Source organism: Bombina bombina, chromosome 9 (assembly GCF_027579735.1).
Source record: "Bombina bombina isolate aBomBom1 chromosome 9, aBomBom1.pri, whole genome shotgun sequence".
NCBI classification, from domain to species: Eukaryota; Metazoa; Chordata; class Amphibia; order Anura; family Bombinatoridae; genus Bombina; species Bombina bombina.
The window spans coordinates 24471307-24496787 of NC_069507.1; the positions used below are offsets into that span (position 1 = coordinate 24471307).

Sequence of the window (25481 nt, forward strand, 5' to 3'; positions counted from 1 at the left end):
CTGCAGCAGCATTTTGGTTTGAGTCTCTGGAAGAGACACTTGAATCAGCTCCATTAGATGAGATTACACACAAGCTTAAAGCCCTTAAGTTAGCTAACTCATTTATTTCAGATGCCGTAGTACATTTAACTAAACTTACGGCTAAGAATTCCGGATTCGCCATTCAGGCACGCAGAGCACTGTGGCTAAAATCCTGGTCAGCTGACGTTACTTCTAAATCTAAATTGCTTAATATACCTTTCAAAGGGCAGACCTTATTCGGGCCCGGGTTGAAAGAAATTATCGCTGACATTACAGGAGGTAAAGGCCATGCCCTGCCTCAAGACAGAGCCAAACCTAAGGCTAGACAGTCTAATTTTCGTTCCTTTCGTAATTTCAAAGCAGGAGCAGCATCAACTTCCTCTGCACCAAAACAGGAAGGAGCTGTTGCTCGCTACAGACAAGGCTGGAGACCTAACCAGTCCTGGAACAAGGGCAAGCAGGCCAGGAAACCTGCTGCTGCCCCTAAGACAGCATGAATCGAGGGCCCCCGATCCGGGAACGGATCTAGTGGGGGGCAGACTTTCTCTCTTCGCCCAGGCTTGGGCAAGAGATGTCCAGGATCCCTGGGCGTTAGAGATCATATCTCAGGGATACCTTCTAGACTTCAAATTCTCTCCCCCAAGAGGGAGATTTCATCTGTCAAGGTTGTCAACAAACCAAATAAAGAAAGAGGCGTTTCTACGCTGCGTACAAGATCTTTTATTAATGGGAGTGATCCATCCGGTCGGAACAAGGACAAGGGTTTTACTCAAATCTGTTTGTGGTTCCCAAAAAAGAGGGAACTTTCAGGCCAATCTTGGATTTAAAGATCCTAAACAAATTCCTAAGAGTTCCATCGTTCAAAATGGAAACTATTCGGACAATTTTACCCATGATCCAAAAGGGTCAGTACATGACCACAGTGGATTTAAAGGATGCTTACCTTCACATACCGATTCACAAAGATCATTACCGGTATCTAAGGTTTGCCTTTCTAGACAGGCATTACCAGTTTGTAGCTCTTCCATTCGGATTGGCTACGGCTCCGAGAATCTTCACAAAGGTTCTGGGTGCTCTTCTGGCGGTACTAAGACCGCGAGGAATTGCGGTAGCTCCGTACCTAGACGACATTCTGATACAAGCTTCAAGCTTTCAAACTGCCAAGTCTCATACAGAGTTAGTACTGGCATTTCTAAGGTCGCATGGATGGAAGGTGAACGAAAAGAAGAGTTCTCTCTTTCCACTCACAAGAGTTCCCTTCTTGGGGAATCTTATAGATTCTGTAGAAATGAAGATTTACCTGACAGAAGACAGGTTAACAAAGCTTCAAAATGCATGCCATGTCCTTCATTCCATTCAACACCCGTCAGTAGCTCAATGCATGGAGGTGATCGGCTTAATGGTAGCAGCAATGGACATAGTACCCTTTGCACGCCTACATCTCAGACCGCTGCAATTGTGCATGCTAAGTCAGTGGAATGGGGATTACTCAGACTTGTCCCCTACTCTGAATCTGGATCAAGAGACCAGAAATTCTCTTCTATGGTGGCTTTCTCGGCCACATCTGTCCAGGGGGATGCCATTCAGCAGGCCGGACTGGACAATTGTAACAACAGACGCCAGCCTACTAGGTTGGGGCGCTGTCTGGAATTCTCTGAAGGCTCAGGGACAATGGAATCAGGAGGAGAGTCTCCTACCAATAAACATTCTGGAATTGAGAGCAGTTCTCAATGCCCTTCTGGCTTGGCCCCAGTTAACAACTCTGGGGTTCATCAGGTTTCAGTCGGACAACATCACGACTGTTGCTTACATCAACCATCAGGGAGGGACAAGAAGCTCCCTAGCAATGATGGAAGTATCAAAGATAATTCGCTGGGCAGAGTCTCACTCTTGCCACCTGTCAGCAATCCACATCCCGGGAGTGGAGAACTGGGAGGCGGATTTCTTAAGTCGTCAGACTTTTCATCCGGGGGAGTGGGAACTTCATCCGGAGGTCTTTGCCCAAATACTTCGACGTTGGGGCAAACCAGAGATAGATCTCATGGCGTCTCGACAGAACGCCAAGCTTCCTCGTTACGGGTCCAGATCCAGGGATCCGGGAGCGGTTCTGATAGATGCTTTGACAGCACCTTGGACCTTCGGGATGGCTTATGTGTTTCCACCCTTCCCGATGCTTCCTCGATTGATTGCCAGAATCAAACAGGAGAGAGCATCAGTGATTCTAATAGCGCCTGCATGGCCACGCAGGACTTGGTATGCAGATCTAGTGGACATGTCATCCTGTCCACCTTGGTCGCTACCTCTGAAACAGGACCTTCTGATCCAGGGTCCCTTCAAACATCAAAATCTAATTTCTCTGAAGCTGACTGCTTGGAAATTGAACGCTTGATTTTATCAAAACGTGGTTTTTCTGAGTCAGTTATTGATACCTTAATACAGGCTAGGAAGCCTGTTACCAGAAAGATTTACCATAAGATATGGCGCAAATACTTATATTGGTGCGAATCCAAGAGTTACTCATGGAGTAAGGTTAGGATTCCGAGGATATTGTCTTTTCTACAAGAAGGTTTAGAAAAGGGTTTATCCGCTAGTTCCTTAAAGGGACAGATTTCAGCTCTGTCCATTCTTTTACACAAACGTCTGTCAGAAGTTCCGGACGTTCAAGCTTTTTGTCAGGCTTTAGCTAGGATCAAGCCTGTGTTTAAAACTGTTGCTCCACCATGGAGTTTGAACTTAGTTCTTAATGTTTTACAGTGGGTTCCGTTTGAACCCCTTCATTCCATTGATATCAAGTTGTTATCTTGGAAAGTTCTGTTTTTAATGTCGATTTCCTCGGCTCGAAGAGTCTCTGAGTTATCTGCCTTACATTCTCCTTATCTGATTTTTCATTCAGACAAGGTAGTTCTGCGTACTAAACCTGGGTTCCTACCTAAGGTGGTCACTAACAGGAATATCAATCAAGAGATTGTGGTTCCATCTTTGTGTCCTAATCCTTCTTCGAAAAAGGAACGTCTGCTACACAATCTAGATGTAGTCCGTGCCCTGAAATTTTATCTACAGGCAACTAAGGATTTTCGACAAACGTCTTCCCTGTTTGCCGTTTATTCTGGTCAGAGGAGAGGTCAAAAAGCTTCGGGTACCTCTCTCTCCTTTTGGCTTCGTAGCATAATACGGTTAGCCTATGAGACTGCTGGACAGCAGCCTCCTGAAAGAATTACAGCACATTCTACTAGAGCTGTGGCTTCCACTTGGGCCTTTAAGAATGAGGCTTCTGTTGAACAGATTTGCAAGGCTGCAACTTGGTCTTCTCTTCATACTTTTTCCAAATTTTACAAATTTGACACTTTTGCTTCTTCGGAGGCTGTTTTTGGGAGAAAGGTTCTTCAGGCAGTGGTTCCTTCCGTATAAAGAGCCTGCCTGTCCCTCCCGTCATCCATGTACTTTAGCTTTGGTATTGGTATCCCATAAGTAATGGATGATCCGTGGACTGGATACACTTAACAAGAGAAAACATAATTTATGCTTACCTGATAAATTTATTTCTCTTGTAGTGTATCCAGTCCACGGCCCGCCCTGTCACTTTAAGGCAGGTAATTTTTCCATTAAACTACAGTCACCACTGCACCCTATGGTTTTCCTTTCTCTGCATGTTTTCGGTCGAATGACTGGTAATGGCAGTTAGGGGAGGAGCTATATAGCAGCTCTGCTAGGTGAATCCTCTTGCACTTCCTGTTGGGGAGGAGTTAATATCCCATAAGTAATGGATGATCCGTGGACTGGATACACTACAAGAGAAATAAATTTATCAGGTAAGCATAAATTATGTTTTTATAGAGCCCACAAAACTCTCAGCTCTTCAGTGAATTAGTTTTCATGTGTTTCTCTGTTATTTAAGAGACATGAGAGACATAATAAAGCTTTCATGATTCAGCTAGTGCAGGCAAATTTATAAAGATATTAATTGGCTTCTATTTATAAATTTCCTTGTTTCTATTGTTAGTTGAAACTTAACTTCTTTCCATAAAATCATCAGGAGCGTGCACATAACTTGATCACTATATGGCAGCAGTGCTTGTAATAATGTTTGTAACAATGTTATACATATGATGCAGAAGAGATGTGCACACTCCTGAGCCTACCTCAGTATGATCTTAGGTGCTGAGTTTCAACAGAGGTTGCCAAGGCAAAGAGGACATTTTGAAAAGTATTAGGTAAAAAGTGTTTAAAGTTAAGATGAAACTAACACTTTCTTTTTACTTCAGGAACGCAGAGCAGATGCATTCCTGGATCACCCGCATTAATGTTGTAGCAGCCATGTTTTCTGCGCCGCCATTCCCAGCTGCCATCGGTTCACACAAGAAGTTTAGTCGCCCACTTCTGCCCAGCTCCATCACCAGGCACTCTCAGGTAATAACATGTGAGTTGTCACCTGGAGATACCTTAGGCGGGTAGGTGACCTCATGATAAGCTTAGATTATTTTTGGCATGTTCATTTATTTGCTTATTTTTTTACAATTTTATTAACGGACAAATATTAATCAGCTTAGTGTACATGGATTACCCAACTGAGTAAGACCTGAAGTAAACCATCATTATTATTATTATTAACAGTAGACAACACAGAACTGCATGACAAACTCCAGTACTTGGGCACCATTGCCTTCGTGCTGAGCAATATCCGACATGTAGTGACCCCATCGAAGTCTATTAAGCAAGCATTTAGCACCCCCACAACATTAGCGCATCCCAGACTACTGCTCGAGCGACAAAAAATAACTTTGGACTTTTAATATAAGAGCAAGAATGAGAGCGCTATTGGTTGCACTTGATCGAAGCATCAATAGAGATAATATTTGTGCGCTCCACATGTTATCTAGACCTTAATGTTAAAATCTCAAGTTGTTTTATTTTCCTTTTAATGGACACCGAACCCACATTTTTTCTTTCATGATTCAGATAGAGCAGTAATTTTAAGCAACTTTCTAATTTACTCCTATTATCAAATTTTGTTCATTCTCTTAGTATCTTTATTTAAAAAGCAAGAATGTAAGTTTAGATGCCAGCCCATTTTTGGTGAACAACCTGGGTTGTTCTTGCTGATTGGTGGATAAAGTTACCCACTAATAAACAAGTGCTGTCTAGGGTCTGAACCAAAAATTGTCTGGCTCCTTAGCTTAGATGCCTTCTTTTTCAAATAAAGATAGCAAAAGAACGAAGACAAAATGGTAATAGGAGTAAATTAGAAAGTTGCTTAAAATTGATGCTCTATCTGAATCACAAAATAAAACATTTGGGTTCAGTGTCCCTTTAAGCATTTTAAGTGAATTCAGATGTATTATTTAGAATTCTCTTGCAATATACATACTGTGTACTGCAGTATTATTTGTATAATGAGGACTGAATGACATAAGTGACATATGGGTGGCATAATGTATATAGCTACATGAATAATGCTATACAGAGAAGTCTATTGGTATTATAATTCAAGATATGGACAGTAACGTCAGAATGAAACCTTCTTGGATCAGATAGATCATGCAAGTTTAAAACACTCTCTACTTAATAAATTTGGCTTATTCACTTAGTAAAAGAAAAAATTATATAGGAGGGCGCTATAAGCTGAGTATATATATGTACCAATTAAAAATGAGTGAAGAGCAACTTATTAGTTAAAAGATCAGTGCAATTTATTTATTAATAGGGACACAATGATATATTTCTTATATATCAAATTAATAATATCACTAATAGATGCAAGTTCTACGAAAAAATAGAGGAGATATTAATAAGCCTCAATGAATAATATAGTGACTATCTTGAGAAAGCCCGAGTTTGTGGGTGAAACGCGTTGATCTGTAGCCAGCTGAAGCTGTACTGCTACTATTTATTCTTTATTGACTGAGTTCGTAAAGTTTGGCCAAACCGGTAAGAACTTGCATCAACATCCTGGAACTTTTCATACCGAATAACCCTGCGTACGAGATGTACTAAGTGCAAGTAACATCACACAGGTGCAGGAATATCACGTGACGTGCACACACGTGATTGCGCACCAGAAGCAGTTTGTCGGAAACCGTCCTGGGAGAAGAACGTAGGAATCTATTCGGAAGCTCATTGCATTAGAAGGGGCTGAGGCTGACTGTATCAGAAAGCACAGGTAATCCGTTAAAAAGGTTTTTTCAAGAACCGGAGGGTGAGTACCGCCCATCTCTACGCTACATTGAGACACTAACCAACCGGACAGATGTAGATATAATATCTAACTAAGAACGGTAGTGTTGATATTTTAACATAAGTACCCTAGACATTGTGGATCAAACGACATACTACATCTGAAGAACCATTACTATTATAACTATATATTATAGACTTTATGGGAGTTGCTGTTTGAAAGCACATATCGTAAAAAATCCTTTTTGGACCTCCTATATCCAAAACGAGAGTATATCATTTGGGAGACGTCCCTAATGAATTATTATATTTCATTTGGAATTAGGCTTCATTATTTTTGATCGGCTAAGGTTTTAAGTTTTTTAAATTTGTTTTTATTTAATCTATATCACTGCATTTTCTATTTGTATCGCATTGTTGCCATTTAACTATAAAGTTTAGAACATAGTCACTGGGTCCTGTAACATTATTGCAGCCATTAAATTAATTGCTGCCCTAGTGATACAGTCTACGAATACTCCTAGTGCGCTTATTTAATATTGTGCTATATTATTCATTGATACTTATTAATATCTCCTCTATTTTTTCAGAGAACTTGCATCTATTAGTGATTTTATTAATTTGATATATAAGAAATATATCATTGTGTCCCTATTTATAAAAAAATTGTACTGATCTTTTAACTAATAAGTTGCTCTTCACTCATTTTTAATTGGTACATATATATACTCCGCTTATAGCGCCCTCCTATATAATTTTTTCTTTTTTTCTTTTGAATCTCACTTTTTGGTGTTTCACATGGAAGGTAACACTAAGGAGAGGCAATGAGTCTTGTGGTCCAGCGCTACACTTCTTCTTTATTCTTATTCACTTAGTAACCTTTGTGGAAGGGTAAACCAAGGTAGGCTCATAGGAACTAAGTGTGCACTTGCCTTTAGCACTCTAGGAAGGCAGTAATTGCAACAATGTTCCTAGCAATGTTATACATTGCTGCATGAATTATGAGCGTTTTAAGGACCATTAAATACAGTAGATTTACATAATAAAATAATCAGATAATGAAGACAATGCAGTAACACACAATCAGAATTTAAAATAACAAATTTCAAAATTGTCGTCAATTTCCTACCCCCTGTATTATGTGACAGCCGCCAGCGACTTACAGGCTCATATGCGTATACACTGGGAACTCTTGCACATGCTCAGTAGGAGCTGGTGCTTCATAAAGCGTACAAATAAATGTATCATGTGACAGCCATCAGCCAATCACAGACTCATATACGTATACGCTGTGAACTCTTGCACATGCTCAGGAGGAGCTGGTGCCTCAGAAAGTGTGCAAATAAATGTATCATGTGACAGCCATCAGCCAATCACAGACTCGTATACGTATACGCTGTGACCTCTTGCACATGCTCAGTAGGAGCTGGTGCTTCAGAAAGCGTACAAATAAAAAAACTGCACCATTTGGTAATGGAAGTAAATTGGTAAATTGATACTTTAGTGTCCCCTTTTTTCCGTACTGTTCATTTATGACAATGGCAGGTCTAGAATTTATCATTTGGGGGTGTTGAGAACATAAATATCAGGCGCTATTACCATTATATTCTATAACCCTTTACCGAAATCATCACTCACCCCTTCCCCCAATTGAAACCCCTTGCTCTGTACTTATTTGTTATAGCTGCACACATTCCCCTGTCTTTTCATCTATTTTACAACCCCCCCATGCTCAGGGCCTCTCGGCTGCTGATGTTTCTTGTGGTATGATCTGAAGGGCGGGACTGGGAGTATTATTGTACACATAAGAGTGGCTTGAAGTGACGCTAAAGTAAACATTTAAGTCAAAATTAAACCGATCTCTTGTGTGTTTAGGAGGAACAGGTAAAAACACATGAATCCAAGTTCAAGAGCATGTCGTCTAGTTTGATAGAACATCGCACATCCCCTCCGGACAAAAAGGTGAAAGTAAAAGTGGATGAATTCAAACAGAAAGAAGAGTACTTAGAGTTTGAGGTGTGTATTGCGCATTCATTTGTCATTGACATTTTTCTTATAGAAATGGATTTTCATTTGAATCCCAGGCACAGATTGAAACAAAACACCCTGTTATTAATATAAATATTCAGTGACTTTTACAGACCTCGTGATCCATAGGTGTGTGAATCAAAACAGCTGTGAAAGGCACATACTGGGTAGTAAGAGGAAATATCTCTGTATTTGAATGATCATAGACTGACTAAAAATCAGTTTACTGTGATATGAAATGACAGTAAAAAAAACACTGTAGCCTTGTAAAAAGATTTATTAAAACAAGCCCCAGCACTGATCCCTGAGGCAAAGAACTTGCTTGTGATACCACAAATGAGATATCAACAGGTTCCAGCAAAAGAGACTAAAATACTCTTTGAACTATTGATAGTTCACATTTATACCTTGGTGACAATATTTACATGATGCTCGTACTAACAAATAAATCTCACATCCATAAGGTCACATGTACATTCAGCAAAATAAACATTATGGTGCAGATCTACATTGTCCATTTTTGCCACAACAAATCAGAATTAGGGTCCCATTTAACAATGCATGGACAGATAAGGTCGCTTGTGCAAACCTGTCCGCCCAGCATGGCAGCCAGTGGGCAGCAGTATGCTGCCCACATTTAACATTGCACAAGCGGTTACTTGTGCAATGTGTCCCCTGCTCACACTAGGCCAATGGCGTGAGCAGAGGCTGTCAATCATCACAGGCAAATTTGATGTACAATGTAACCAACCTGATGACAATACTCTGTCACCACTCAAGGGGGCGCTAATATACACGGAATATATATTGTGCTAGATCACTCCTATAATGTCAACAGATTACAAAATACAACAAAAATATAGTGTATATATAGTGTGATAAAATATACAAAATTATATAACTTATTAGTCCATAGGTGAATCAATCACTGAAAAAAGTGTTGTCCATTTGGACTTGCTTCCAATGGTCTTTTATTCTTGAATTCACGGCAGCTCCTTCCCAAATAGAAGAGGTTAACTGGAATCTGTGATGGTATAAAACAAACACACAGAAGGGCAGCACTCACTCGTGCTTAGTAGTGCATACTGGAATCTCACAGTGTCCCAGCTCACTGTTCTTTTCCCACAGGTCTCAGTCTAGGCTGTAGTCTCCAACCGCAAACAAACATGGACAGGCTCTCAGTCAAGTGATAGGTTTTAAAATCAGTGAGCTGGGACACTGTGAGATTCCAGTATGCACTACTAAGCACGAGTGAGTGCTGCCACACTTGTGAGTACCTGAACATCTGTTATCACATATTTGTACACCATCTGTACTTTATTACACTAGGAGGTGCCCTTCTGTGTGTTTGTTTTATACCATCACATATTCAAATTTGATGTACAGGTTTGGAAGTAGCAGTCTGATGACAGCTGCTTATTAACTATCAGCTACAAAGCTGCATACACAGCTTGATAAATGAAGCCCTTAGTTTTATTTATTCTGGTTATGCTTTTATTACTTTTTTAAGTCACGAATGTGTGATTCTCTCAAAAGAGCATGAGACGCTCATTTTCATTTGATTCTGCCAGGCTGTTTAGGGCAATACATATATTTCTTTCCTAAGATATGGTGAGTCCACGGCTTGATTAATTACTGTTGGGGATATCACTCCTGGCCAGCAGGAGGAGGCAAAGAGTACCACAGTTAAACTGCTAAGTATCACTCCCTTACACACAACCCCCAGTCATTCTCTTTGCCTTCGGTGCATGGAGGAGGTGAAGTTTAGGTGTCTGAAGAAAAAATTTGATTTAATCTACAAGCAAGTTTTGAGGTATAGCCGTATTCCACGTCATTCCTGTTTGGGTAGTGGTGCCTTTAAAGCAGTTAGGAACTTGTAAAGATTCTGACAATATAATTCCTTCTTCTGAGACTGAGGTGGTATCCTTCAGATTTAAGCTTGAACACCTTCGTGTATTGTTAAAGGAGGTTTTAGCTACTTTAGATGACTCCAATACCCCTGTTGTTGTCACTCCTAAGAAATGTAGTAAACTTAATAGTTTCTTTGATGAACCTTCCACTTCAGAGGTTTTTCCTGTGCCAAACAGCGCTAAAAAAGGGAGATTATCTCACAGGAATGTGAGAAACCAGGGGTTTCTTTTTTCCCTGTCTCCCATTTTTAAGAAAATGTTTTCTGTCGAAGACTCCATTAAAGACCCTTGGTATACTGTACCCAAAGTTGAAGGGGCCATTTCCACTCTGTCTAAGAGAACTAGAAATGTGCGATTCGTTTCGGATCGATTCAGAAATTCGGCCGAATTTCTTAAATTCAGAGATTCGGATCGATTCGAATTTCCGAATTGAAATAGTGCCGAATCTACCAAATAAATCCGAATTAGTTAGGATTTATTCGGTAGATTCGGATGGCCATGGATTACACTAGTATTGTACAGTATATTAGGTTATATCACTCTACTAATATACAGTACATAATACTAGTCTAATACACAGCATATCCCACCTAACACATACCGAAATTCCGAATTTCCGAATCGAACCGAATCAGCGGAATTTATTCGAATCCGAAACGAATCCAAAACAAATTCATTCTAATTTTTCCGAATTCGAATCGATCCGAACCGAAATTTGAAAAAATCCGAATCAATCCGAACCGAAACAAATTTTTCAATCATGCACAAGTCTAAAGATAACCACTATTCCTATTGAGGATAGCTGCTCTTTTAAGGATCCAATGGTCAAGAAGCTGGAGGCTTATTTAAAAAAGATTTATGTTCATCAAGGTCTCCAATCACAACCTGTGGTGTGTATTGCCACCATGACTAGTGCAGCATCTTATTGGTTCAACGCCTTGTCTGATTCTCTTCAAGTAGAGACTTCCTTGGATGAAATTCAAGATAGGATTAAAGCTCTTAAAGGGCCATAATACCCAAATGTTTAAACACTTGAAAGTGATGCAGTATAGCTGTAAAAAGCTGACTAGAAAATATCACCTGAACATCTCTATGTAAAAAAGAAAGATATTTTACCTCAAAAGTTCCTCAGTAGCCACATCCCATTGTAAAGGACTTCTAAGCAGCAAATCAGTATGTCTGTCCCGGGACAGCCGAAGGATTGAGCCTTGTGCACTCTCATGTTATTTCCTTATTCAATGTAAGGAAGTTTACAATGAAATCTCATGAGAGTTAAGTCAAATCTCATGAGATCACAGTAAAAGAGTTCATGACCTCAGCACTGCTGATTGACTGCTGTTCATTTCTTCATTTTTCTTTTCTTTTTTTACCTGAGTATAAATTTTTACACAGAACTTACTCTGCCGAGCTGAGGAAATTGTTAGGTAAAATATCTTCCTTTTTTACATAGAGATGCTCAGGTGATATTTTCCTGTCCGCTTTTTACAGTTATACTGCATCAGTTTCAAGTGATTTAGCATATGAGTATTATGTCCCTTTTAAGTTGGCCAATTCCTTTATTGCAGATGCCATTTTACAGGTTGTTAGACTAGGAGCTAAAACTTCTAGTATCGCTGTCCTAGCCCGCAGGGCGTTATAGTTGAAATCCTGATCTGAGGACGTTTCCTCTAAAGTCAAGCTTCTGGCGATTCCTTACAAGGGCAAAACCTTGTTTGGACCCGGTTTGGCAGAAATTATCTCTGATATTTTGGGTGGAAAAGGGTCTTTTATACCTCAAGATAAAAATAATAGGCCTAAAGGACGTCAGAGTAATTTTCATTCCTTTCGTAACTTCAGAGGAAAGCCTTCCCCTTCTTCTTCCAAGCAGGAACAATCCAAGTGTTCTTGGAAACCCAATCAGTCTTGGAACAAGGGGAAACAATCAAAGAAACCTGCAGCTGATTCCAAATCAGCATGAAGGGTTTGCCCCTGATCCGGGATCGGATCGGGTTGGGGGGGGGGGAGACTTTCTCATTTTTTTCAAGCCTGGATATGAGATGTCCCAGATCCCTGGACTGTGGACATAGTATACCAGGGTTCAAATTGGAATTCAAAGACTTTTCCTCCCAGATACAGATTCCTTCTCTCAAGATTATCTGCAGACCAGATAAAGAGAGAGGCTTTCTTAAAATGTATACAGCATCTTTCCTCCCTGGGAGTGATAGTTCCAGTGCAGGAACAGGGTCTCGGGTTCTAGTCCAACCTATTTGTGGTTCCCAAAAAAGAGGGAACTTTCCGTCCCATTCTAGACTTGAAGTGTTTAAACAAGTTTCTCAAAGTTCCATCCTTCAAGATTGAGACTATAAGATCCATTCTTCCTTTAGTACAAGAGGGTCAGTTCATGACAACCATAGACCTAAAGGATGCGTATCTTCGTGTTCCTATTCACAGGGACCATAACAGATTCCTGTAATTTGCCTTTCTGGAGAAACATTTCCAGTTTGTGGCCCTTCCATTTGGTCTAGCCACGGCTCCCAGAATTTTTTCAAAGGTTCTGGGGGCTCTTTTGGCAGTGATCCGTTCTCATGGAATTGCTGTGGCACCCTACCTGGACGACATATTGGTTCAGGCACCATCTTTTTAACTAGCAAAATCTTACACAGAGATATTGTTTTCTTTTCTTTGTTCCCATGGATGGAAAGTGAATCTGGAAAAAATCTCCTTTTCCCTTGCTACAAGAGTAGTGTTCTTAGGGACCATAGGGACAATAAAGATTTTTCTGACAGAGGTCAGGAAAAACAAAATAATTTCCTCTTGTCTCTCTCTTCAGGCTTCTGCTCATCCTTCAGTGGCTCAATGTATGGAGGTAATCGGTCTGATGGTGGCTTCCATGGACATCATTCCTTTTGCTCGATTCCATTTGAGAGCTCTCCAGTTGTGCATGCTCAGACAATGGAATGGCGACCATGCGGATCTATATCAGAGAATAGAGTTAGATCAGACGTCAAGGGATTCTCTCCTGGGGTGGATTTCTCAGGAACATCTGTCTCAGGGCACATGCTTTTGGAGACCTTCCTGGGTGATCATGACCACGGACGCCAGCCTGCTGGGGAGCAGTCTGGAACTCGTTAAAAGCTCAGGGCCTTTGGACTCGAGTGGAATCTGCTCTTCCCATCAACATCTTGGAGTTGAGGGTGATTTACAATGCTCTATTTGCTTGGCCTCAGTTGTCCTCAGCTCAGTTTATCAGGTTCCAGTCAGACAGCATAACCTCTGTGGCTTACATCAATCACCAGGGAGGAACTCGAAGTTCCTTAGCCATGAAGAAGGTTACTCAGATTCTTCAGTGGGCAGAGACCCACAATTTCTGTCTATCTGCCATCCACATTCCAGGAGTGGACAACTGGGAAACTGATTTTCTGAGCAGACAGACTTTTCATACCGGGGACTGGGAACTCCATCCGGAGGTGTTTCCCAGCTTAGTCCTCAAATGGGGGTGCTGGAGTTAGATCTGATGGTATCCCATCAGAATGCTAAGCTTCCAAGGTACGGTTTAAGGTTAAGAGATCCGCAGGCTGTTCTGATAGATGCTCTGGCGGTTCCTTGGGTTTTCAGGTTGGTATACCTGTTTCCGCCATTTGCTCTCCTTCCACGAGTCATTGCTCGTATCAAACAGGAGAGGGCGTCAGTGATTCTAATAGCCCCTGCGTGGTCTCGCAGGATCTGGTTTGCAGATCGTGTGGAGATGTCATCTCTTCCACCTTGGAGACTACCTCTGAGGAAGGACCTCCTGATTCAGGGTCCCTTCCTTCATCCAAATTTTCTTTGTCTGAAGCTGACTGCTTGGAGTTTGAACGCTTAATTCTGTCTAAGCGTGTTTTTTCTGAGTTGGTCATTGAGACCATGATTCAGGCTCGCAAGCCTGTTACTAGAAAGATTTACCATAAGATATGGAGTAAATATCTTTATTGGTGTGAATCCAAGGGCTGCTCTTGGAGTAGAATTAGAATTCCCAGAATTGTATCTTTTCTTGAGGAAGGCCTGGAGAAGGGATTGTCAGTCAGTATCCTGAAGGGTCAGATTTCTGCTTTATCAGTTTTACTACATAAACGTTTGGCGGATGTGCCAGATGTGCAATCTTTTTTTCAGGCCTTGGTCAAAATCCGGCCTGAATTTAAGTCTGTTGCTCCTCCTTGGAGCCTTAATCTTGTTCTTAAAGTTTTACAGCTGGCTCAGTTTGAGCCGTTGCATTCCTCAGACATTAAGTTGTTATCTTGGAAGATTTTGTTTCTTGTTGCTATCTCTTCTGCTCGAAGAGTCTCAGAACTCTCAGCTCTGCAGTGTGATTCCCCTTATCTTATTTTTCATGCCGCAAAGGCTGTTCTTCGTACTAAGTTAGGTTTCCTTCCTAAGGTTGTTTCTAATAGAAATATCAATCAAGAAATTGTTGTTCTTTCTCTGTGCCCTAATCCTTATTCTTCAAAAGAATGTTTGTTACACAATTTGGATGTTGTACATGCTCTTAAATTCTAGTTACAGGCGACTAAGGATTTTCGCCAATCCTCTGATCTCTTTGTTTCTCTGGGAAAAGTTAAGATCAGAAAGCTACTGCTACTTCTCTTTCTTTTTGGTTACGAAGTATAATTGGTTTGGCTTATGAGACTGCTGGACAGCAGCCTCCTGAGAGAATTATGGCTCATTCCACAAGAGCTGTTTCCTCTTCTTGGGCTTTCAAAAATGAAGCTTCTGTGGAACAAATTTGAAAGGCTGCAACTTGGTCTTCTCTACATACTTTTTTCAAAATTTTACAAATTTGATACTTTTGCCTCAGCTGAGGCTTCTTTTGGGAGAAAGGTTCTTCAAGCGGTGGTGCCTTCTGTTTAGGACTGCCTGTCTTGTCCCTCCCTATTTATCCCTATCCTCTAGCTTGGGTATTGGTTCCCAACAGTAATTACTCAAACCGTGGACACACCATATCTTAGGAAAGAAAAACAAAATGTATGTTTACCTGATAAATGTATTTATTTCCGGATATGGTGAGTCTACAACCCCACCCTTTATTTTAAGACAGTTGTTCTTTTGACTATAACCTCAGGCACCTCTACACCTTGTGTTACTCCTTTTTCTCCATTTCCCTCGGTCGAATGACTGGGGGTTGTGGGTAAGCGAGTGATACTTAGCAGTTTAACTGTGGTGCTCTTTGCCTCTTCCTGCTGGCCAGGAGTCATATTCCCAACAGTAATTACTCAAGCCATGGAATCACCATATCCGGAAAGAAAGAAATTTATCAGGTAAGCATAAATTTTGTTTTTTACATTTGATTTGAATAAGATCTAGTTTACCATCTCATATAGCAGCCTCTCAATATGAATGTACTAATTGCTGTAGAATAAAGATACTCATTAATTCTAATAAATTATACATTTTCAATGGTCACTTTTTAAATAAAACATTCCTTATCTAAAACCCAGCAGCTGCCATGTAATGCCAGTCTGGGCACCTCAACTTAGGCATAAGTCCTACCCCAACACCTAAAACAACTTAATGAAACTCCTGATGTAACCATCACAAACACCTGTACTCTGGTAAAGTTTCAGAAATATAAATACAGTTGGACCAGTTTTTTGTTTTTTTTTGCAAGCTTTCATAGTATATTTGGTTTTGGATACAACTATTAAACCCACAAAACATATTTAATAGTAAAGGTCTAATATTAGATACATTACCTATAAAGCCTGGGTTGGTAACATGGTAATGTTTTAACCCTTTGAGTGCTAAGCACTTTCCCACCTGGGTGCTAAGGTTTTCTTAAAGGGTTTTTTATTTTTAATATTTTTAAAAATATTTTTTTTTACTTTTTTTTTTTATTTATTTCAGATCCCCAAGACTTACACCATTGGAAAGGTTAGGCGATTACCTTTCCAACGGTGGGTCTTGGGGGTCTGTAGCTGCTTCTAAGCAGCATGCCCCCTGCCCTGCTCCTATATTTAACATTGTTAATGTTAAATAAAGTTGCGCGGTGACGTCATCACGTTTATAGCGCGTGACGTCACCATGCAAATCGGAAGCCCCGGAGATGCCTTTCATTATGCAGCACCGATCGCCGGGGTAGAAGCGGGTGGGAGCACCCAGATCTCCCTCAAGTTGGGAAAGTGCTAGTGACGGCTCTGAGCCATCATTAACACCAGAGTGGGAAACTCTGTGACCGCTCAGAGCCGTCATTAGCACTCAAGGGGTTAAAGGATACATTTTTGTACATGTGTTTGAAAGGGACACTGAACCCAAATTGTTTCTTTCATGATTCAGATAGAGCAGCAATTTTAAGCAACTTTCTAATTTACTCCTATTATCAAATGTTCTTCATTCTCTTGGTATCTTTATTTGAAAAGAAAGCATGTAAGTTTAGAAGCCAGCCCATTTTTGGTGAACAACCTGGGTTGTTCTTGCTGATTGGTGGATAAATTCACCAACCAATAAACAAGTGCTTCCATGGTTCTGAACAAAATATTGTCTGGCTCCTTAGCTTAGATCCCTTCTTTTTCAAATAAAGATAGAAAGAGAACAAATAAAAATTGATAATAGGAGTAAAATAGAAAGTTGCTTAAAATTGCTGATCTATCTGAATCATGAAAGAAACCATTTGTGTTCAGTGTCCTTTTAAGTGAAAAACCGAGTATTAACCTTCTGAATTAAAGCTGATTGTTTTGAATCTAAGCTCTTTCAACACAGCTGTGATTTTGTTTTCATCTTTTCTTACTGTAGAAGTCACGCTACGGCACCTATGCCATGCTACTGCGAGCAAAGCTGAAGGCTGGCACTGAAGAGTTGGAAGCTTTTGAATCTACTCTCTTTGACTCAGCAGAAAATGATGAAGATGGACTAAAAAAGTCACGGTCGAGTCCCTCTCTAAATCTGGACCCACCTGTTTTATCCACCAAAGCAAAATGCCACCAGTCAGCTCGATCCAGCTGCAGACCGACCCATAGTAGCAGTCGGCAGAAATCTTGAAGGACCAACAAGTTGTTTTTTTGGAGAAAGAAGAGTCTGATGTCCCTCTTTATCTATAGCTACCTGCCGGGACCTTGGTTGGCACCACAAAGTGTTTGCATGATACCATACATTTTGCTGGTAAGCACTTAGCCAGGTGAAGTCTTTACAGAGCTTTAGAAAACTTTGCTGGAAGGCCCCCGCAATGACAGGGTAAGTTCTCACACAGTAAAGACATTGCCCATGGATAGGACACAACATTCTCGCTGAACAACGATCATGTGCGTGAAAGCCACTCTATTATTTGTGTATCTGTGACCAGATGATGAGTAAACCCTTTGTTTTATATTCAAAGCCATTAAATTCATTTTATCAGTGGGAATTTACCAAAAAGTAGTATTTCTTGTATAACTTGGATACCCAAATGAACTTCATTATGGATTCAAATACAGCACATAAACTTTCGTACCACTAAATCTTTTTATGGGAACTACTTAAAGACTCAAAGATGAATGCCTATGATTCAACAAGAAAAGGGCAATGTACAGGATTTCTTTTGTAATTTTGTATATGAAATAATCCCTTCATTTGGAAGAAAAACACCAGATTGAACTAAAGAAACCATGGATTGATTTCTCAGAGGGCTTTTGGCACATGGTTTGATCAAGATGGTGCCATTTCCAAGCAGTTGCTTACTGGATTCCTCCTTTTTTGTGACATATTTTTGCACTTTTACTATGTACTGCGTCTAAGATTGTCAGGCTGATTTTTGTAGTTTTAATGCTTCTTTTGAGAATTGGGAAGTGTTTCCTTTTATGATAACCTTTTTGAATGTCAGATTTCATTAAGAGAGTTCAGTCTTAATGCATCAAGACAAGAACGGTGCAAATGTCTCTGCATGTGTCTACAAAGACGTGATACGTCAGCTTTGTCTTTAGCATAGACGTTGGACCAGGACATTACCTTTTTGATATGTGGCTTTTGATGAAAACCAGCATAATGTGCATTATTCATAGTTGTGCAAAGTGACTTTGTTGCAGTGACAATGAGAAATTAGGATACTGCTGTTTTCATATACACCTTTTCCAAGATATAGCTGTGGGCTCTGTGGAGATGCCAAGTGTTAAAGCCATAGAATCTGCAAATGCACAGCGTGATTGCAAAAAACAAGGAAAATTTATTTCTCCATATTTTATTTAAAACACTAGAACAATTTGTCCTAAATTAATTCTTAAATTTTGTTAGGGAAAAGTGCTAACATAAATGTGGTGGGTTAGTAGAAGCAGATACAACCAGTATAGATATATGTTTAACTTCAGTTTTTTTTATATTCATCAATTTAAAAACAAAGAAACAGCAGACATTCCATCTATCCACACATCAATGCAAGTTATCAGCTCATTCACATAAGAGAATATATGTTAAAAAAATGTACTCCCCAGACAGAACGTTACTGGTTGTGTGGCATTTATATAGGAGTCTGTGCAATGTAACAACATCTTATGAAGTTAACATTATTCTATCTTCTCAGCATAATTTCTGAAGTGTTTGGAACCATATATGAATGTAGCCAATTAATGATTTAGCGAAATGCCATACATTATTTAAATTTTACCCAGTGCCACCAAACCCTAGGTTAGACAATTTAGTTTATCTATGTCCTGCCCCTTTATCTTATAACTTGTGAAGCCATAGAGGTCTGGCACACTAAAAATATTTTCAAGAAGGTTTTCAAGAGGTGTTTCTCTGGATTTCAATAACCCTGTGCATTTTGCTAACAATGCCAGTTTTAAATAATGTTAATCCGTTTAATTTATGCAGACGTTTTGCAGCATGGTGCTCCATTTCTGATATATACTAGGTATAGGGGTCCTATTACCACCCTTTAAAGCCTACACTTAATGAGTACAATATGGCAGATCACGGCTAGGAGCTTTTCTGTACAATGTGTGCTACATCAGCTAACCCAACCTAAATGCCACACTAAAACAACTTTTTCTACTTTACATATTTTCAAGTAAATATATAAATTAAATTGTTTTACACAACTTGTCAAATTTTGTATTAGCAGTGCAAAAGTTTGTAAAATGACAATTTTTAAGAAGAAATATTAAGGAAGTAGATTTTCCTCTATAAAGTTTATTGCAGATACACAAACCATTGCCATGCCACTGTCCCATATGGGCAGCCACTCAATTACCTATAAGGGCAATATCACAGGACAAACCAGCTTATACTCAAGCAAAATACATTTATAGCTTTCAGAATAGTCAGTTTCCTTGAAATGATACCCTTGTCCATAACACATTTCATACTGTTTTGTATCCCTGGTACCACTGAATCATTTTGATAAATAATGGTGTATAACTGAATTTTGGTGCATAACATGATGTTTTACAGGGAAATTTTTGTACTGGGTAAAAAAAACATCCGTATAGTAAGTAAACTCAAAGGGATAGAGGGTTGAACTATGGACTGTTTCTGAGGATGATTTCAAAGCAAAGATGTAAATGTTTGGCTAATCAACTGCTATGCACATATACAAGGGACAAATTGCGCACACCACATTACGCGTTTCACCTTGCACTGTGTTTTGCCCAGCTTGGTACCTTTCCTTAAAGTCATTGTATTCATAAGTGAATCTCATGCTTATGTACATATCTTCGGTTGCACTGTTCCCTTATGATTAGCTTTTTTTTGTGATCTGAGCTAATCTACAAGATGACTAATACTTGGGCAGGTTTAGTCCTTGGCAGACGGCGAATGCCACTTACTGTAGGGAACATAATGATGTTTGATGTTACCTTTTTTTAGTGTTTGAGGCAGAATATTGGCACACAATAAATCAGAAATGACAATAATTAGTTGCAGCGCTTTCAATTATCAATGGAAAAAAACATTCCTCTACATTTTATAAAAGTAACTGCAGCCAAATTGATTTTTGATACATAATATTACAAACCATTTATTGGGTATCTATTCAGGTTTTTTTATTCAAAATTATGTAAAGTGATTTTGTCGGGTTAAAGGGCCAGTAGTTTTAGGAATGTAAATAAGATAATGAATGTGCATCACAGCTCACTTAAATGAATATGCACTGAGCCTTTTCTATGGGGGCATAGACATAAGTGATCTGCAGTCTAGTACACTTATACTTTACCCTGCTGCACAGCCAGCCCACAGCTGCAGTCAGTTATATGCTAGGCTCTGCAGTTGTTTTGCTTTCTTTAAAGGGACATAAAAATGCAAAAAGACCCCTCATGTGTTAGAGCATTTATAATAACTATATAACGTCTGCGAAGAAGTTAAACACATTGTAAAGACAGGTCCAGATAAGCAATGCACCACTATCCCTGGCTTAGAGGGACAGTAAACACAGTGATATTATAATGTAAAATGCTTAATTGTACATAGCAAAACATGTTTGAAATATACTTTTATTATTTATTTTGCCCCCATTTCCTGTAATTAAAGTCTGAAAAGTGTGGATTTTTCCAGTCTTGAAAACTGAAAGAGCAGGTGGCAAGCTTCACAGGCCTATCCCTGCAACATATCTCTCTATAATTTGCAGCTTCTTATCTTTATATTCCTGTTGAAGACAAACAATGTGAACACAATGACAGTGGCGACCGCTGTTGTCCCAAGACACAATTTCGAATTGGCTCCTCCATATAAGGAGAGTGGTGGCTGGAATTTAACTATTAGAAAAACGATTTCACCAAACATTCTGTTGTAATAATACTTAGACTGCAGTGTTTACTGTCTCTTTAACAAATCTGGTAAACCAATGACAAGAGGCATATGTGCGTATCCAACAATTAGCAGCTAGTTCCCAGTAATGCATTGCTGTTCCTGAACCTATATATGTATGCAATTCAATGAAGGATAATGAAGTATTATAAAAGTAAATTGAAAACCTTTTAAAATTGCTGCTGTTTTAACCATAAAAGTTTTTCATTTTGACTTTATAGTTTCTTTAAAGGGACATTAAACACTTAAAGATGGTAATATAAAATGATTAATCGTATATATATATATATATATATATATATATATATATATATATATATATATATACATATATAAACAATATACTTTCATTATTGATTTTGTCCCCTTTTATTGTAATTCCTTTTTGAAAATGTGAGCTTTTAGTTCCTGTTAGAAATGGAAGTGTAGAACACTGTTATATTCCACACAACCATTGGCTGCACACTCTAGTGACCTATTTATAACTGTCTCTAATTGGCCACAGCAGAGAAGGTAACCTAAGTTACAACATGGCAGCTCCCAATTTATAGACACTGAAACGTTACACTTATTTTGTCACTATTTAAACAACTAATGAAACTTTAAAATATACATCTACATGTGATTCTCGGACTAATCTTTTCTTTGAATGCATCAGTCTGTCTAGCATTTATGTAGTGTTCAATGTCCCTTTAAATACTATGTCATATTATGAGCCAGGTCTGTCTCTGTTCAGACTGGTATGTAGCCTGAGCAATGACAACATAAACACTGCTGTCAGCTAAAGTTTACTGTACAATGCAGATCACTATTCCTGTACTATTGATCTAAGACCCTCTATAAACTGTGTGATAAAATATTAGGGAGTTCTCTATCATTTGGATACATATGTTCAGATGCTGAAATCCTTTATAAAAAATAACATTTTGAACAGTCTGAAGTTTTTGTAGATGTTTCTTACTTAAAAGAAGCAGCTTAATTAGCTGCCAAAAAAAAAAGATTTTCCGGAGAGAATTTCTTTCTGCCAGAGTCAGGTGATAAAAAACAGTTCAGTTGGGGACAGCTTGGTTTTTATTTGTAATGACCGTGTGTATGAAGTGGGAATATGCAGAGGAATACAAAGAAGCATAATGCTCATGGTAATCAGTTATATATAAAATGCCCTGTTGCTGTATTCACACCATGCCCTATCATTACTGTGCTAAAACAACATACATAGTGCCATTAACTCACAGATACCTTGTGGATATTAACTCATTGTTTGCTAGCAAGCATTGTATCACAATATGCAGACAAGTAGTTAAAGGGACATGTTTTATCCTTTATACGAAAGAGCAGCAGGTGTAGTATTGTTTGCATGAAGAAATGTTAAAAGGGAAGTATTCATCAAGTTTCTGTCATCTGTATATATTGCCTGAAAATATATAAAGAGGTAATACAACACTAACAGTTGTGCGCTTCCTAATACTCAGTGGCTTGTACAGTATGTGCTCATTGATAGGGTTGCCATATTTCCGCTTTAAGGAGGACACTTATGAAAAATACATATGCCAGGGGCTGTTTTGAATAATGTTCCATTATAAGAACCCGGACATATGCATTTTTCATATGTGTCCCCCTTAAAGCGGCAATATGGCAACCCTATCAATGAGCATCAGCAGAAAGCACTTGCCAACCAATAAGCATTAACAGGAAATATATATCAGCCAATGGGCATAGCAGGAAACACATATCAGCCAATGAGTATTAGTAGGAAGCATTTGTGAACCAATGTGTATTAACAAGAAATATCTATCAGCCAGAGGGTAATTCAAAGAAATACATATCATCTGATGAGCATTAACAGAAAATATACATCAGCCAATGAACATTAACAGGAAATATATATCAGCCAATGAATGGGCATAACAGCAAATACATATCAGCCAGAGGGTGTTAACAGGAAATACATATTAGCCAATGAGCATTAACAGGAAATATGCATCAGCCAAATAGCATTACCAAGAAGCACTTGGCAACCAATGAACATTAAAAGGAAATAACCATTATCCAATAAGCATGAACCGAAAATACATATCAGCCATTAAGTAATAACATAAAGCACTTGTCAACTTATGAGAACTAGCACTTTTCAGCCAAATAGCATTAAAGGGCCATAATACCCAAATGTTTAAACACTTGAAAGTGATGCAGTATAGCTGTTAAAAGCTGACTAGAAAATATCTCCTGAACATCTCTATGTAAAAAAGAAAGATATTTTACCTCAAAAGTTTCTCAGTAGCCACATCCCATTGTAAAGGATTTCTAAGCAGCATTTTAGTGTGTCTGTCCTGGGACAGCTGAAAGGATGAGCCTCATGAACTCTCATATTATTTCACCAATCAGGTAAAGGAAGCTTACTATGAAATCTCATGAGAGTTAAGTCAAATCTCATGAGATAACAGTAAAAAAGTTCATGACCTCAGCACTGCTGATGCTGATTGGCTGCAGTTCATTTCTTCATTTTTTTTTTAATTTTTGACCTGCAGCTGGGAGCAGCTGAGTATAACTTTTTACACAGAACTTACTCTGCTCAGCTGAGGAGATTGTGAGGTAAAATATCTTCCTTTTTTACATAGAGATGCTCAGGTGATATTTTTCTGTCACCTTTTTACAGTTATACTGCATCAGTTTCAAGTGATTTAGCATATGAGTATTATGTCCCTTTAACAGAAAATAACTAGTAGTCAATGAGAATTCACAGGAAGTTAGTAAGTTGCATACCAGCCAATCAGCATTAGCAAAAATCACTTGTCAACAAAAGGAAATAGCTATCAGCCAATTAGCATTAGTAGGAAGTGCCTATTAGCCAATGAGAATAAGTAGGAAGTCCCTATTAGCCAATGAGGATTAGCAGGAAGTCCCTATTAGCCAATGAGGATAAGTAGGAAGTTCCTATTAGCCAATGAGGATTAGCAGGAAGTCCCTATTAGCCAATGAGGATTAGCAGGAAGTCCCTATTAGCCAATGAGGATTAGCAGGAAGTCCTTATTAGCCAAAGAGGATTAGCAGGAAGTAAACAAGCGAGACAGCTGTGTTAGCTGTAGTTTATATCTTTTCATTTAGGTTTAATTCAAAACCTCAACCCGTTTAGATACTGATCTTTTATATAAATGACAGAAATGTAGAGAATTTTTGAGTACTGTGTCTCTTTAAAATGTTTATGAACTGCTGATACCTAAGTATGTGTTGTTCGCTGGCTGATGGGGACAGTTTCCACAGGAAAAACAATTGGTTAAAGTCTCACAAAAACATAAAAACCCCCGCATACGAGCGAATTGCCTCCGGGTGTTCCACTCACGCAGCTATATCACTGGGATTAGATAAGCAATGCTGATGCCTTTCAGTGTATATTGTGGGTGAACATGTCAGCATTTTCTTTTGGTTTCATGAGCATTATTTAAGCAAATAGCATGATTGGTCATATTGCCCCTCGCATACTATGGGTCTGACATTTTATTTGGCGTTCTGCAGCACAAAGGGCTTAGCTATTGCGTCATATACTTTATCATTCCAGACAATATCTAGTAGGTTTTAGAGGTACGGCTTCTGTTTTCCTTCAAGGGTATTTCCTTTCTGCGTCACTAATTCTGAGAATGTTTAATAATGTTGTTTTTTTTTTCTTCTGTAATTTTGGTCAGTTGCAAGTCATGCGCCTGAGAAATGCCAAACTGTTTTTGTGTAAAAAAAGATCTGTGTTGAGTTTTTTTTCTCATAAATTTATTAAATTGAAACAACTCTCCATATGGCTGTGTGACTTTGTTTCTGTTAAAATTATTTTGTATGAAGACATATTGGGAAGATCAAATAAATGCATTAAACAATTGGTTATATTCTAACTGGAAAATAACATCAATAATATATATACATTTAAAATTCACATGTATGTGTTAAACACCAAAATGCTAAATACACATTTGGTTATCTGTAATTAAAGAAATAATTTTAAATAAAGCTTTTCTTTTTATACAGTGTGGGCCAGCTTACCAGTAGAGCGGTAGTTTACGCTTGCATTCGAGCATTAAAATCACTAGAAGTAATTTCTTTGCGCTCGGAGAGTTCAATGTTTCCCCCATAGACTTCACTGGAGCCAAAAAGCGACCCACAAGTCGCGCAAACACGATTGCGGGTTATTTAAAAGAGTAACATAAGAAGATAATATTGCATATTTCATAATACATTGTTCTGCACAGAGCATAATATGTTATATTCATTCTTAAAGAGATATTTAAATATATATCTGATGGAATTTTGCACAAATTTATATTTATACCTATATATATATATATATATATATATATATATATATATATATATATATATATATATATATATATATATGATAATATCTCATATGTAAGGGCACTCACAGGGATTTAAAATTAAAACTTTATTGAGGAATTTTCTTAAAAGTCAAATGTCGACGTTTCGGGCCAAAGTCGGGGCTTTATCAAGACAACATGTCAGTTACAGCTTGTGTATTACACATGCTGGAGCGGCGTCCTAGCCGTCCTCCCGCAAGTTAATGCAAAAAGATATATATATATATATATATATATATATATATATATATGTGTACATATGTATTTATGTGTA

General features: G+C 38.7%; 1 protein-coding gene across 1 annotated transcript in view; it reads left to right on the forward strand.

Moving 5' to 3' along the window:
- The window catches only part of PSD (pleckstrin and Sec7 domain containing), a 325502-nt gene extending 307924 nt beyond the window's left edge, over positions 1–17578 (forward strand). Inside the window, 3 exon segments of the mRNA XM_053692857.1 lie at positions 4284–4428; positions 8068–8208; positions 16872–17578. Of these exon segments, the coding sequence (XP_053548832.1) occupies positions 4284–4428; positions 8068–8208; positions 16872–17117 (532 nt within the window). The 3' untranslated portion in view covers positions 17118–17578.
- Positions 17579–25481: the final 7903 nt, after the last annotated feature.